The sequence below is a fragment of the Homarus americanus genome, unplaced genomic scaffold (assembly GCF_018991925.1).
Source record: "Homarus americanus isolate GMGI-L3 unplaced genomic scaffold, GMGI_Hamer_2.0 scaffold5637, whole genome shotgun sequence".
Taxonomy (NCBI): domain Eukaryota; kingdom Metazoa; phylum Arthropoda; class Malacostraca; order Decapoda; family Nephropidae; genus Homarus; species Homarus americanus.
Window position 1 is genome coordinate 2680 of NW_024725250.1, and position 17385 is coordinate 20064.

The 17385-nt window shown below is 40.2% G+C and overlaps 1 protein-coding gene across 3 annotated transcripts in view; it reads right to left on the minus strand.

Annotated features, from left to right (window-relative positions):
• Positions 1-480: 480 nt before the first annotated feature.
• LOC121864772 (nascent polypeptide-associated complex subunit alpha, muscle-specific form-like) overlaps positions 481-17385 on the minus strand; it is a gene marked incomplete at its 3' end in the record, with an annotated part of 93193 nt that continues 76288 nt past the window's right edge. For all 3 annotated transcript variants that reach the window (XM_042363937.1, XM_042363936.1, XM_042363938.1), the window contains 4 exon segments: positions 481-4479; positions 4765-7298; positions 7743-7830; positions 8705-8843. In XM_042363937.1, the coding sequence (XP_042219871.1) occupies positions 4406-4479; positions 4765-7298; positions 7743-7830; positions 8705-8843 (2835 nt within the window).

Below are 17385 nucleotides of genomic sequence, written 5' to 3' on the forward strand. Positions count from 1 at the left end.
GGCTTTAACTGAGCAATCACAGGTGATAAAACACACCTTTGGCCCCTACATATTAACTGGGGATAACACAATACACCCATCCTAGCCTGGTCACTCCCATATCACCAAGGCATGCTATACAGTCTCTCACAGATCAAATACTGTACCTCCTTTTACCATTTGAAGTTTTTACTAAAGTTTAAATAACAGGTGTAGCACCCCTCTCACCTTGGCCCACCAGCTTGAGTGGGTTTCTTATTACAAAAATTGCATATCAGTGGATATGTTATCGTCTCTCTCATTGTGTACACAAACTCAATGAGAAACTTGTATTTCAAAATTACTTGCTGGTTATGTGAAAAAATTAAAATAGACAATTTGTATCAGCCAACAAATGCTGAGTAAAAATAAAAAAGTTTTCTTCATGTTAAAACCAAAGGAAGTTTGGTCAGACAAGTCTAAGCAACTAAGGTCGTACAGTTGTTCAGGGCAAACAACCCCCCCAAGTCAATAAATACTAAACACTAAAATTTCTGAACAAAATTATTTCACAAAAATGGAACTTTGCCTCATAATCAAGATATGTACTACACTGTGTAAACAAAATTCTTCAATCAAGAATATCTTAAATATGCTTTAAGACCCACAATATGAAGTCTGTAGTAATTTTCTTATGGAATTACAAAGATTATCAAGAATCAGTCACAAGCTGTGTCAGAGCAAGTTACTCAGACATTCTGTCAGCGAGTCGGTCAGTCGAGGATGGTATTCAGGATTAGTATTCATAGAGCTTACCAAAGCATAAAAAAGAAGTTTGTACGTACGTAGTTTAACTTACTCGTCATAAATAATTTTATGAATGGCACTGGCCACCAAGAGGTAGCCAATGGCCCATGTACCCGGTAATGAGGACAATTATCTTAATATATACTGTACTGTCTTAAGAATGTGTGATGAAGTATTGAACCTTTCCAGATGCCTCAAACATACTACCATGGACCCCATTCTTTGATGTCTTTGGGCTGTGCTGCAGAGCGCTCTTGTGATCACTGACACACTTCAATCTAATTGCAGGGCAAAATTAAATAAATAAATAGTATTTAAAGTAACAAAAAATATTTTGTAACATAAAATTAATGTAGTATACATACTGTACTGTCCACAGACAAGCCAGTTAATGAAGAAAAAACATTTGCCACATATTCAAGCTTCCTCAAAATAAAGAATATTATCGACTTGTGCAGGATTTTAGCACAATCATAAATTAATGAAAAGAAACTAACTATATGGAGACTTTTTCCTTACAAATCAAACATACTGTACTGTAAATAAAATGTAATTTTTGAAAAATTTAGTTAAATATTATTCATTCAATCATTCACATTGTTAAAATTTTGATTAATGAAAGGTAAAATTTGTGGTAGATCAAAATGTTGATGAAGGCCACCAGAGGGGTGATGATGATGTCAGGGATCCAGTTGGCTGGTTGCTGATGGTGGACAATATTTTGTTGTTATTTATCCTTGGTAATTCAAGATTAAATATGGCAGTTTAATGAGATTAGATTATGTTTTTGCCAGCAAGAAAGTACATATTCACACATTCATTCATGTATATTTGAGAAAAATTAAAATTTGAAACTCATTATCAGATCTTAACAAAATTCGCATTATTTTTTTATATGTGCTCTATCCTAAACCATGATTACAGGTCAATCTAGACATCACATTCTTTCCAGATCCTTATACCATAAAATCAAGATGCAAGATGTCTCAATAAATTTGTCTTCCCAGTATAATCCCAACCCAAGATTTGGCACATTTATAAAAAGGTAAAATTAATTAGCAGGTAATTCCTTTAACATGTCCTTAGTATCCAGTGAGTTTACATACCAAGAGTATATCTGAACTATAAGAAAAACATTGTATTACTAAATCTTTTGAGATGTAATTATAAACAAGATAAATCCTGAATTACCAGAGGATGTTTGAAGCCACTCGTTCATTAATGCCAAAAAGCTTCACAAAATATATGCATTAAAATATTTAGCTAGAATGAAGTGTTTTGAATATCTATCTGAATATTAAATGTCTTCTAAAACATAACCATATTAAAAAAACTCTAATAAGGCACCTGTGCCTTCTTTTTTGAATGAGAGTTTTGCACTAAAAAAGTTGTTTCTAGTTGAAGTATTAATAACAATAAAACATTGGTACAGTCCCTTAAGCAACAAATATTATATATTATCTTCAGATATGTTAATATGAACTTGTAACTGGATCCCTGGTAAAGCTTTAAGTTCCAATGGTAGATAAAATTAACAATATTTAACCTAAATCACCATTTGCTTTTAAATTTTGTTATTAACATGAACAAGTGATGCTCGTCAAATACAATCCAATAGTGAGTTCGTGATAACGGCTGACCATAAGCGTTACCTTTCTAAGTAAGATAGGGGCCCTTGCCCTGATGGAATATGCCACTTTACCCTAATGCCTGACGACAAAATTGCAGAACACCAGAGGCCGGAGAGTCCGAGGACACCCAAGTTATGGAATGATCGCTAGAATGGAATGACACCTATTGTGACTACTTCCTTTACATGGACCACCTATCATGTTACCTTTCAACCATGGTATCACCTCATACTAGGATGCTTGGTAGCCTTGTGTTGTTCAGAACCCATAATGACTTCCCTCATGCAGAATAATTTTCCCAAGTGATTCACGTATATCCTAGCTATATTTTTCATAAGTTCAAGTCTTATACTTTTAATATAATTTCAATTGACATCCACATAATAAAATGGCTGCCCGACCATCTGTTAGATCTAATGTCCTCAGACAAACGAACAGCCATCTTCACACCTGAGTTTGCTGACCCTATCACAGGCTGGCCAGGACAACAAAGTATAATAACATGGACTCCACAGCATCATGATCACAGTATGAACACATATACAGATGATGATGACGGTGATGATAATGAACACAGCACACAGACCAGCTACACATGGGTGAATCACTAAGCTCACCACATAACTCACCTACAGTGCTCTAGGTAACATAGCCTCAACCCACACCTAACACTCATGACTTACTCTGCTTTAGTACCAGTGGGTCATACTTCAGTGCTGGACATCTACAACAAAAACTGTTAATACCCAGTAAGTGTGAAAATATCCTGAATGTACTGATGTACTTACGGTAATTCATCAAGGCATGACCTATGATTATTACGAGCCAGCACCTCCATATGTCACCACAAACACTAGGCATCGTAAACCATGATATGAACATTCAACTCCAGTGTTCCACGCTTGAAGAATACGGGAAAGAAATGATACTTTCTGGTATTCATATCTTTTTTTTTTCCTTCCTTGAGGCTGTGTTATAAATGGCCGAAGCATCTTCTGCTTACACTTTTCTATCATACCTGAGCATAACAGCACGACACTTGTTTTTCGCAAGAAGGCTATTGGTGTGAACACTTATGGGAGGTATGTCAGCACTCTGCATACCAGTAACTCACCTACACAGACCACTCAATATGTTCCAACAAAGTCCAATTACTTCCATAATGAAAGACACCAATTTGTTACCAATTATCTATAAAAATAAGGTAATCAACATAGTTCCTTGAAATCACAAGCACAATGCCAGTCTAGTAGTGCCCAAGTTTCATGCTCGTCTCTATTTAAATATTATCACATGAGGCAAAACCACACCACCTATGATTCTGATGGATTTTCAGATTCATAATTGGAATTTCAGCAGTCAAATTTGCATAAGTCTTTTCCAATCACTACAAAGAACATTCCAATCCAGCACATACGAAGCCAACCACTTCACTGTTGACAAGTAACACCACCACAGTCAATGGAGACACAAACCTTTCCTTGCATCTTTCAACCTAATATCTTATGGGGCCTTTAAGCACAAAATAAAAATCTGTAATTTAGTCAATGTAAAACTTAAGTGTTCACTTTTACAAAAACTTTTTAAGCCAGATTTAAACTGATCATTTTACCAAATATAATTGTTTCATTTTGACAATGTTTTCTCTCGTACGTCACTTTTCCTCACCCTTGTTTCATCCTGTTTTTGTACTTCCTTACACCACACCCAGCAGGTTTGCACCACACATAAATACCCTTGTCTTCCGCTTAATGTAGTTATTTTCATGTTATTCCAGGTGAATGGAATGCCTTCACAAATCCACACATATCACTGATGAGAATAAAAACCCAGCACTTTATTTTCAGCTTTCATCAATACTTCTTCAGATGTATGCCATTGGCTCCACTTGGAAAATCCACTATCCAAACCCCATGTCTTTGATATGGGATGTCAACTGTTACAACCTCCCCACTAGTGTGCCCAGGTGGTCCAGCCACAGGGTCATCTGCGGTTGAGGTTGTTGCACCTCACTTGGCTGGTGGAGCTGCTGCTAGACCTGAGGGAGCTCCCACCGGCACTGGCGTCTGTCCCACTCCCAGTGCTGCAACAACATAAACAATTACTCTAACACTCAAGTGATAACAAAAACCTTGCAAACAGAATCTTTTTGACCTCTTAATTATCACACTTTCATGTTATCACTGAACAGTTATCTTTGGGTTAAAAAATATAAATTAACTACTGTACATGAATAATTGGTATCATTTGTTCATTACAAACTATAATATAAATGCTTTCTTAGAGCAATAACTTAATCAGAATAAGTCAAAAGCCTTATCTCCTGATATCATTAAGCAATAGAGTGCATAGCATGATGAAGCCTTACCTGCATAATGATACTGTGGGGGGATCAAAGAGTAGGGAGAGAAGCCGTCATGCAGGTGGTGTGTGGGGGGACGCGCTGTGGGGGGAGACCGCCCCTCTACCCCTCCTCCCATGGACCCACTCCCTCCGTGGGTCAAGGATGAGGAGGAAGAAGGTATGGAGCTGGAGGCAGAAGAGGAAGAAGTGACTGGTGTCAGTGGAGATCCATCTTTACTTGCCATTGGAGACCCCACCTTTTGAGGGGTGCTCAGTAAGCTGGGGGGTGTCATACACAAGGCAGCTGATGACAGAGGAGACTTTCTAGGTCGCTCTTGCAGCTCATGAATTTTATGACTTGAATAAAGATGGGCAGGGTGGATCATCGCTCCACTTGACCCACCTCGGGACAGGTCCTCTGGTGTATTACTGACTGCAGGATTAAGAGGGAACCTGGACACCATCCCCGGTGGAGCCAAGTAATGTGTTGGTGGATACCCTGGAGGCATGGCCATTGTGGGTACCATAGAAGGACGATAAGGGTCATAAGGTAGAGGACTGTAAGGGAATGATGGGTAGTAAGCCGTCGATGTCGGAGGTGGTGGGGGACCCGTCGTTTCCATGGTTGGCTTCACTCCTTCACTCTTGATATCAGGTTTTTTGTCCCCCCGATCATCTTTACTGTTTGCTGAGCCTGCAGGGGGTGTAGACACAACTCGAGGACTAGAGAGAGATGCTGGGGGTGAAGGCTTAGGTAGTCCCATGACTTTATCCCCAGGCTTCTCTTGAAGTTGTGTTTGTAGTGGCAAGCGCTGATCAAATGGATATCGATACGCAATCGTGGGTTCGTCAAAGGGTCGTTTATCAACAGGTAGTTGGCCCTTAAGTTCATGTGCCTCTTTGAGTATTGCATGATTTTCTGCTTGTTTATCTTTTACCATTCCTAATTTATCTTTCAACACAACAGGAGAAGATACAGGTCCGGGAATACCAGGCGCAGATCTTGATAAATCCGTGGGACCTTTATCTCCTTCTCTGACTTGTACTAACTCTTTATTCTCAGCTTCCTTATATATTTGCGCGTCTCTTAAAAATGGATCTGTATAACCAGGATATAAGTAATGGGATGCATATAGATACTGAGGAGGAATTTTATTAAGAAATTCATTATTGCCTGGAGGAGGTAAAGTATCTCTTTTATCACTATCACCAGTTTTATCCTTTGGGTCTTTACTGTCCCCATCCTTACCGGGTGTGGTAGACGGTGGGGGTTGTATTGGAGGAATGAGGAAGGGTGGCTGTCCATATGGACTGGGGTAATACATTCCATAGGGAGGATAAGGTTGTGCACCCAGAGGTAATTCAGGTTTCTTATCGTCTTGCATGTCTTTATTATCACTGTCTCCGTCTAACACAGGCGCAGTATCATTAGCGTCGGATATATCGGAATAAGCAGGACTGCGGGCATCCTCTCTAGTAGGTTGGTCTTCTTCTCTAGTGTCTTTACCTATTAAACCATTCATTAAGTCTTTTGGTTTGTTTTTATCTGGTTCTAAAAGTGACTGTTTTACAGTTATTAAACCAGGAGAATTGCCAGGAAGGCTCGACAGTGGAGTGCCTTGAGGTGTCATGGGTAAACTAGATGTAACTGGAGATCCTGCAGGAAGAGGTCCTGGTGGCCTGGGACCCGTTGTTCCGACTCTCATCATCATCTCTGGACGAACATCAGGTCGAACTAGTCCCGGTCTAACTTGAGGAATGCTGCCAGAAATAGGTGACATACCCAGAGCAGGAGAGCCTACCTGTGGATGCTGTGGACTTACCACGCCACCAGAACCCGTGTACATAAACACTGCCTGGTTGGGTTGTGGTAAACGTGTTTGGATGACACTGGGTTGAGTTGTAGGAAGTGGTGTCGTCGCCTTGGTAGCTTCTTCGCTGGGACCAGGGCTCGGCGTTGCTGGTGGACCCGTGTAACGCAGAACTGAAGGCTTGACAACATCTTGGGCCGACTTATCCACAGGTGTCTCTACAACAGGCGTAGGAGAAGACGGTTGACTCTCTTCCACTTCACTCTCGGCTCGACCTTCCGTGCTGGTTGTCTCATCATCGTTCGTGACGCTGTTGTGGGCATGACTCTGATGATACTTTAACCCGTTGATGTGTTTGTACTTCTTGTTACAGTTAGGCTCGGGACACTCTATCAGCTGAGGGGATGAAGGTTGTTCTGGCCCAGGACTGGTTGCACCATTGGTTGGTGTTCCACGGGAAGAAGCACGCGACCGCTTCCAGTTTTTCGTCTCTGGTACCTCTGGCTCCCGACCCTTACGTTTGGTCCCACCAGGTTCGGATTTGACTGGACTAGGAGGAGGATTAAAGGTAGGAGTAACATTCCCTCTGCGCCCCTTCACATTGGCATTACGTAATTTGCCACTGCGGGTTTCTGCTACACTGAGGTCGTTGCCGGGCGTACCAGCAGTTGTAGTGGCAGCCCGCCCCCTCTTGCCCCGACCTTTGGGCGTCCGAGACTCTATATCACTGGTAGGCGAGTCACAGAACCTGGTGGGAAGAGAGGGGAGAGAGGCGAGTCAGTTGACACAGTAGCCACTCACCCCACACACCACAACACTCACCCTATACTCTCAAGTCTAAGGAAAAGACAACTACTGTACTGATGGAGAGCAGAGTGTTGAGCTACAAAACAAACCCTTCATATGACCAGCATGGCTTCAATAAACAATATTTCATTAGCTAAAACAATTATCAATTCTGAATATCAAGTTGCATGAAGAGAAAACATGAATCATATAACAAATATGCAGTAGTAATAGGGAAATTTACATGGATGCATTGAATGTGTGGGACACAAATGTGTGAAGCTGAAACACTTCAATTTCTTCAATGGTTTTAGACATTTGTCTTATCAACTACCAATGCCTCCAACTCTGCCAGGCTGTTTTGTAGCTCTCCATGCAGAGGTAAATACTGAAATGAATGTCTTACCTTGGTGGGGCCCAATCATGCCGTGTGCAGTCCAGCAGTGTGCCAACGTAAGTTTTGCCACGCCAGGTAACATTCACCACAAGTACCCCTGAAACAATAGTGAGTTTAGAAGGTTGCATTAGCACAGTTCCTATAACATAAACTATTCTTCGGATATGACTTTGGTAAACATACATTTTTATGGGAAGTACAGTACAGTAGAAACAAGAGCATTAACCTAAGGTTCTCTATAAACAAGCCAAGCTCACATAGTTAATATATTTTTAGAGACTACAGTAATTATTATTTGTTGTCTATGTATAAACTAAAAACAGTTTAAGGTAAAGATGAGTGCTCTGAAAGTGAGTATAAAATCTTTTAAAGGGGACTTCTATATAACATATATCTACATACAGTATACAAGTATATTTTAAATAATTGAAGAGAGAAAAAAAGCCTTGCATGAAATGAAAAGAAGCACTAAAGATTTCATGAGGGAAATTAGTATTACCAGGGGTAATATACATTATGGTAAACTGCTAGAGTAGGTCCTGGTGAGAAAATAATAATAACAACTAAGAAACAGATTAGGGTCATAAAATAAGTTATTTACGGCTCTGACTTCCAACACAACCCAGGCCCACAAATTTGCTAAAATTCATTAGAGCAGAACCATTCTGATATACTGTACTGTACTGTACACCATTTGCACAGTAACATGCAATGGTGTTCAAAAATGGAGCAAAAGTAGATTTAACACTATTCTTTTCTTCTTATTATTACAGAGATAAATTTTGATGGCACACAACAACTGATTAAAGACAGACAGACAGACAAACATACAAATAAATCGTTATACAAAGTTCCCCACCAGGTGAGGTTATGTTAGAGGTGCAAATTATGAAAAAGCAAGAGAATATTATGATGGTGAATATTCCAAAAGGAAGGGCGGGGCAGAGAGAAGCAAACAATACAGTACTCACCCCCCTCGGTCTCGTGCCAGACGATGCCCTCCAGCATGACTGAGGTACCTGGCTCACAGGGACCAAGGCAGTCAGGGTCGGTGATGGTGGCCACGCTTGTTCCTACGCACACGTCGCGTCGTGACCCACCCTCCTCACCCTGCAACACAAGCATTTTATAAGTCTACCGTCATTCTACTGTTAACATGCAGAGTTTATTTAGTACATGACATTATACCTCGCACGGCCATACACTTAATAGTTCACCCTCCCCATACACAGAAGAGATACACCACCAGATCATAATTTTATAACCACAATAACCATAGTAAGTGGCAGCATATTGAATCATTAAAAAGAAAAGTGGTACTTGGCTCAGTTATAAACAGGAAAATACGTCAGAGCGGCGTGGACAAGGATTAGGTCACACCCCATAATGTCCTCCTGAGTCACGAGCTGTTTATTGATAACTCCTACAGGAGGTGAATCACTTGTAGCACTTCTGACGGATTTTCTATAACCCTCATCACCCCATGGATATAATGACAAATAAGACTTGTGGAGTTTAACAAGTCTCGCGGTGGTGTTAAACAAATCCCGTGGTGTTAAACAAGTCTTGTGAATTTGGTGTCACATATGGGAACTTAAATATCTCACTAGAGTAAAAAAAAACTAAATAAAACGACTCTTAAGTGATAGATAAATAAAAATAATTATTCAGTAAAATCATTTTAAAGTTCACATGGATTCAGCATATTCAGTATACATAGTCAGTACAGGTATACAATGTGCACAGATTGCAGGTAATCATTATACACCTCCGTACTCATACAATATACTGTAATTGAATATCGATTATACTAAATAAAAATATATATATGTACCTGTATGTATGTACTGTATGTATGTATTTCTACTTCACACATCGTTCACGTAATCAATACTCAATATCGTAAGTCATTTATAAACTTCTCAGTACTGAATGTTAATACCGTACTGTACAATGAAAAATATTCTACACATGGGTAGAATACATACATACTTTATTACAACCAATATTATTATTATAGCTGACATTCTAAACGTTTTTTTTCTTGTATATATTTCTACAATTTTTATTGTACAATGAACCTAACCATAATAATAATCCTGTGGACGTTGACTTAACTAATTCCAGCCATTGGTTTATCCGTCATCCTCACCAAGTGACTCGTGAAAGTGGTGTAAAGACTAGATATCCTTTATACACAATACTGATTTAATATAAAAAAATAAATATATATATTTTTACCTTCACAATATTAGTATCCTGCCCTTTTATAAGACTTAAGACAATGGTTGGTCAGCTTAAAGGTTACATGCACTGTTGGAATTCAGTCTCGGTATTAGTAATTTAACCGATCTGAGATATATATATATATATATATATATATATATATATATATATATATATATATATATATATATATATATATATTTCGTTTAATGTCGCGCAATACAACTTATAATTATATTTTATCTGTATTGTTATTTAATTCGAATTGTTACGGTGTTAAACGTAAAGAAGTAAATAATTAATGAAACCACTGAGAAAAGATAGTGGTGAGGAGACTTGCACTCAACCAACATCACTACCACCACCAAGGCAAGCTAGTCACGGCCAGGAACTGTACACTGCAAAACACACACACACACACACACACACACACACACACACACACACACACACACACACACACACACACACACACACACACACACACACACACACACACAGTTTATCCCTAATTAGTTTTTGGATTACCAGATGATTAGAAACCCCAGCTTATTTTCCCTGATTGAACACCCAAGCTTATTTCACCTAATGATCAGAAACCCCAGCTTATCTTAGACAATGATTAGACACTAAAGTTACGAAACACCATTATTAGGTTTCAAATAGAAGTTGGACAGGTGCATGAGTGATAATGCTCGGGGTGTAAACAGTGGCTGGCTGGCTCACAGTTTATACTCTGGAGGTGTGGGCTAACATGAAGCGTATTTCTGAAGGATTACGTAAGTCTTGTGTGACGTCATACAGTGCTATATTGTTTCATACCCTGTGACGTCATACGGTGCTATATTTACTCCTGTGACGTCATACAGTACTACATTTAGTATCTCGTGACGTCATACAGTACTACTTTTACCCCAATGACGTCATACAGTACTACATTTACCCCAATGACGTCATACAGTACTACAGTTACCCCAATGACGTCATACAGTACTACATTTACCCTCATGACGTCATACAGTACTAGTTACCCCAATGACGTCATACAGTACTAGTTACCCCAATGACGTCATACAGTACTACATCTACCCTCATGACGTCATACAGTACTACATCTACCCTCATGACGTCATACAGTACTACATTTACCCTCATGACGTCATACACTACTACATTTACCCTCATGACGTCATACAGTACTACATTTACCCTCATGACGTCATACACTACTACATTTACCCTCATGACGTCATACAGTACTACATTTACCCTCATGACGTCATACAGTACTACATTTACCCTCATGACGTCATACAGTACTACATTTACCCTCATGACATCATACAGTACTACATTTACCCTCATGACGTCACACAGTACTACATTTACCCTCATGACGTCATACAGTACTACATTTACCCTCATGACGTCATACAGTACTACATTTACCCTCATGACGTCATACAGTACTCTTTAAGTACATGAAAGAGACAACGCAAGGTTACTATATTAATTGACCTAATCTAACCACACAGCCTCATTTATAATACTACTGTACTTTTAACAGTTAATCTTAATTTATTACCTAACTTAACCTAATCTATCCTAACCTAAGAAGATAAGTGGTAATATTATGACTTGCGGTTGTCACACACACACGCACACACACGCACACGCACGCGCACGCGCACACGCACGCACGCACACACACACACACACACACACACACACACACTAAGACAAAAGAGCTAAGTAAAATAGACCAGTTCTATTAGATTTCAATTTAATTTAGACAATAGGAACAGGTGTCGCACTAGAGCAGGGTATTTCACCAATCAAGAGTCACTTCAAATCGACATTCCTTTAGCTTATTCTGTACCCAAAAAGAATTTGATCTGCCCAATCCTTTACAAGCATTCCTTTTAAGTCTCTTTATTACACCTGATAAGCACTGTATGTTTATCTCAAGAAATTTCTAAAGTAACCCAAGACCTGGATTAAAGAATAAGTGAATACAATACCATTCCGTCTTCATCTAACTGTGCTAAGTCGGTAGTTAAGGTGATATTTGAATTATCTGATAATGGGAGCGTGGACGTGGTGTCATGAAGTGTTGCAAGAGGTACAGTATATAATGGATGACGGCACACGACAAACTCACTCACACCGGCAACCGTCCATCCCTCTAACATTACGTAACGTCAACTTAATCATAATAGCTAAAAACTAACAGCATTATAAAGGAAGATCATCATTTAAACTATATACGGGTTGTGTTGCCTTGTGTTGTGTTTCATTGTGTCATGTGCCCGTCTGTGTTTGAAAGCCCCTCTGGGATTTAAAGTTCTTCCGTTACCTGTTCTCATGCATAAACAGCTACCATCTTCTTTGTCTTTAAAACCGGACCAGTACTACAAGACCGTGCCAGGGTACACCTCCAGACCGACAACAGGCTCGGTCACGGTCCCTGGCTCCACGCACACCAAACTTATGACTCTCACTTGACAAACTCTGCCCCAGCACGCACCACTACACCACGAGCTTCAACACTCCACAACGTTCACGAAACACTAGCAACAACTACTCTAATTCAGTTTGATAATAAATGATAAAAACACAATCAAATGCACCATAAATAGAGCACCGAGACTCAATTTCCTATACAAAAAATCCCCAGCCAGTGAGAGGACTGATCCCGCAGGGGCAGCCGCTTTGCTCGGTCCGGGGCCATGGGCTCTGGGCCGGGGTGGCCCTAAACTAGACCTCAGCTGACTTATCAGTAAGATATCCGTTATGTTTTGAATTAAAACAGGTCACACTCCACACGACAAAGAATAAAAAAGTAAATTAATACGATTTCAGAGAAGCATGAATAACACATCAATTAAGATGTAGTAAACTATGAACTGAAAATACAATGATAACAAAAGCCCAAAATTTAATTTCAGGAAATGATAACAGAAAAAAGCTGAACGCTTTGTGCACCCATCTACCAGCACATTAAATAGCAAACTGAACCCTTGAACACTCGGTACATGCTTTAATGCTCCATAAATTGTCTCATCTGCCAACTATCACTCATATCTACTTAATTTTCACGTCAATCCCATCACCCCAAGCCACGATAAACTGACAGAAAGTGTAACAATAATTTCAACAGCCGATATCGTTTCCCCAGTCCTCGACCCTCCACCCTACTCCCCGACCCTCCCTCCCTCGACCCACCAACACCCTTCCTCCCCAGCCCCGACATCAACATCCCTGTCACCGATAAAGCCGTTCATTAACCTCTTAAGGTGCCCGAGATGAATATAGCAGCACGTGTTCACTCAGCTGTGGGCCCGACAACTTCATCACGATATATTTGTCTTAATCAAGAGCCTTTAAGAGCGGGACGGTGGAATAAACGGGGTTCAGTAAATTCCCTTTGTAAACCTGAGTGGAATTCGGGATTCTGGCGTCGTGGTAGCGCGTGCTTAAAGTGCAGCAGCTCCACCAACCACGGCCAACTACGACCAACACGATTACTACGGGAACTACGGACTACCCAGACAACTACCACCACCACAACAACAAACCCATCCTAGCAAATAGTAGCTCCTGTTCACGGCGTGCGAAGGTGTTCAACGACATTATTTAACCAGGAAAGTCAACAACAGAGGCCTGACTTGAAGGCTCCGTACAACACAGCTGACGTCTCTTAATGTTGCTCATAATATGCATGTACACAACCCGGGCCAGGGGATCAGTGGGGGAGTGTCATCACAGCTTACAACCAAATCACATGGCAAGACTTCTGGTACATGACGATATACAGTATATATTATAACACATTTTTAACCCTACATTATTTTCTGTAGACATATCACCCTTGAGGTTTGCGTTTGGGTGGTTAGGTTAGGTTTGTTAGTGAGCTAAGCTGGGGATAATCTACAAGGTGATCCCAACTACATAACTACTGTTGAGAGCAGTGTGATGGATGAGTGACAGGGTAGGACAGGAGGGACCATGACCCACCCCACCCGTACGTGATCTTGGTACAGTGAACAGTCATGAGGAAGAAGAAACAAAGGGCCAGTCCATGAGAGCGTGAGAACAAGGGGAGGAGGAGAAGGTGGGGAGAAGACGCAGCCATGACCGACTTGTTCACTTCTTCAAGCTAAAACCTCATTTTTTTAACCCTTAGTCGACAATAATCATTTTTTAACAATAAAACTTGACAAAGATTTATATATATATATATATATATATATATATATATATATATATATATATATATATATATATATATATATATATATATATATTCGATAAGGTTAAAATTAGGTCATATAAATATTCTCAAGATTAAACACCGCCAATGCTAACACAACATAACCTAATCTAAGCTAACTAAACCTAACCTTAACCTCCCATTTAGTGTTATGGCGTTTTTAATCATGTGAAATAAATACGGTTTCCTAATCATCAAGAGGTCTTAAGTAAGTTACCCTCAATAAACATGTGTTTGAGTATGTTAGGACAGGTTAGGTTCTGACCATTTCCTGTGTTTTCTTTTCCTGGATTCCTAAAGACAGCCTCCCTCTAACTATGGCTGAGGAACACTTAAATAATGAAACAATTGATTTAGAGACAATAACTAAGTGAAAAACAGCCAACAATAACTACGACAACCAACAAGAACTACTACAACAACACCAAAACAAAAACAGTTCTACAAAGTTTCTGTCTAATGTGGAAAAAAAAAACTTATTCTGAATTTGTCGCAACTACTAAACCTCATACTGCACCAAGTTTTCTGTGTAACATTTGAGCACTAATTTTCTGAGTGGGTTCCAAGAGCAAGGATGCATTATAAGGGGGATTTAATATTAATCCTGATACTAAGTTGTTACAATATATGGGATCAGATGCTCAGTGGCTGCAGTTTAAAACCTACACAAGACGAGTGACCCAAATTAACTGCAGAAATTAACTTACCTCTCCCTCTCTGTACACACACACACACACATACACTGAAATAAGAGCAAGGAAATACACAAAACCTTTACTATTTACTGTTATTGAATCCCTGAAACATTAAAATGGTCTTCAACAGCAATGGCTCTCTGTAAGGTCACCAATGTAAACTGATTCAGTGTACATGGTTACCTTAACATAAAATTTCAACCACAACTCGTTATTGTCTAGTGTAGTTTAGAGTTTACCTATAGCCTTATAAGACTTAACTTGTTCTGTCACTTTACGTTCAAGTTTATGTCGGTCTGATAGCCTCTATAAGACTCGATAGATTAGGGGATTATAGTCTGGTAAACCCCGAAGATACGGCGGTAAAATATGATGGATTTCTAACAAGGACAATCCGGTGGCCATGCGTGACTGGAGAGAGAGAGAGAGAGAGAGAGAGTGTGTGTGAGTGTGTGTGTGTGTGTGTGTGTGTGCGTGTGTTGGCGGGAGGAAGCTTCAACCACACCGGAAATGCCCTCCACATACACACACTGTAAAACAAAATATCAATACCCTAATGATAAGACTGACTCACTGACTGTTCACATGGACATAACGTACGTAACCGCTGTTGAACACAACTGAACACATATCCGACCTCCATGTAAACGCCAGAATTAGCAGACGTATCTCATTTGCTTTAGGAGTCGAGCGGATGGAGGGCTGAGGGAGGGAGAATTACAGGAAACTTGGTCAGAGGGGCAGACTGTACAGTACAAGGGGCAGCAGGATATAACAGAGGACATTGGTTAGGACGGTCAGGCAGGTGAAGCTGTAAACACCCTGTGAGGTCTACAGTCCCTCACTCTCAAGTATCTAGACCTTATACTTTTCTCTTTATCCAACAAAATATCCATTACGATGATCGACTTTTTCTTATCCTCATCTTTGTGATAAATTATTAACGAGTTCTTAAAAGCTTAAACTGTTGGAAGCTTAACTTTGGATAAACTAGAAGCTGGTGGTAGTCACGTGGGTGCCGCAGCAGTGACCCACGTGGCAACTAGGTTACTTCATGGGGTGGCTTAGTTCCTGCCGGTCTGCCTTACAATTTTCCACCGGGTCATCTAGTCTTTCCTCACAGTTTCTCTAGCATTATTATTCTCCAAGATTATCTAATCTTCCTTAAAACTGTACAAATATGGTATCAATAAGACATAAAATAAACACAAGCAGAATATAGGGTTGTAAAACGTAATGTTGTGAATAAACTGTACATAAACATAAGAAAATAAGAAGTCTGCAATAGGCCGGTTGGCCTGTGCATGGCAGCTCTTGTCGGGAGTTAGTACCACTCTGTCTTTCATGAATCCATCTAGCCTCCTTTTAAAACTTTCCAACGTTCCAGCAGTTACTACAAAATTGCTAAGCTTGTTCCACTCGTCCACCACCCAATTTGTGAACCAGTTCCTTCCTATCTCCCTCCGAAACCTAAATTTATCCAACTTAAATCCGTTGCTACGAGTCCTATCCTGCTCGGATATTATAAGAAAGAACGTCAATTGATTACATAAGTTACTGGTGATATTTCTGCCGTGTTTATGATTTATCCTGATATACACACGACGACACAGCTGGCAATGTTTTACCTGAACCGGCAATAGTGATAACTGAGTGTAAATAATACTGACGATAGCTCATGGTTCAAGTATTTAGTAATAATCAGGGAGTAGAATTAATATTTTTTCTGTCTAGTTGGATAAATACACAGCCAGCCATCACCAATACATTCCCGAAACGGAGCCAAATAACTTCGCTTTATTAAACATTATCGTCTTCGTGCAATTAATATTCTACGCGGTAGACCTTTGGAGAGTAACACCAGTAGCAGCTTACAAAGGAAAAACAATTACTGCACTTGTGATCTGCCTCATCGTTCAAGCGTACATCATTAAGATTTTTTAGTTCTTAAATTTAACTAGGTGGTGTTGCCTCGTGTTTTGCCCTACTCCCCCCTCCCGCGGGCACTTGGGTTTCTCTCAGTGGCAGTAAGACGGGTCTGGGGGCACGGAAGAGAGGCAGTTGGAGGGGGGAGGGGGCCCACCCATCACCACTCCGTGTTAGTCATTTCCTATGCTTAAACAGAAGTGCTGTTCATTCCCAGTCACAAGGCGTTGATGCCTGGGGGCCACTTGTGCTCCCTCGCGTGTCAGAACAACGCAGCGCATCGTCCAACAGTAAAGTAGAATCGATATATACCTCTAGCATGCCGGGAGACACACAGCTAAGTGAACACAAACTATATATTAACCACAATTAATAGGCTGATCCCCCCTGAAGCCAGTTGGTATAGCGTGACCCTCCCGTCAAATCGTCCAACACACACACACACACTCTCTCTCTCTCTCTCTCTCTGTACGTGGACGTGGTGGCGGGGCTGTCAGCTGCAATAAACACGACGGTATTAACATAAACAGGT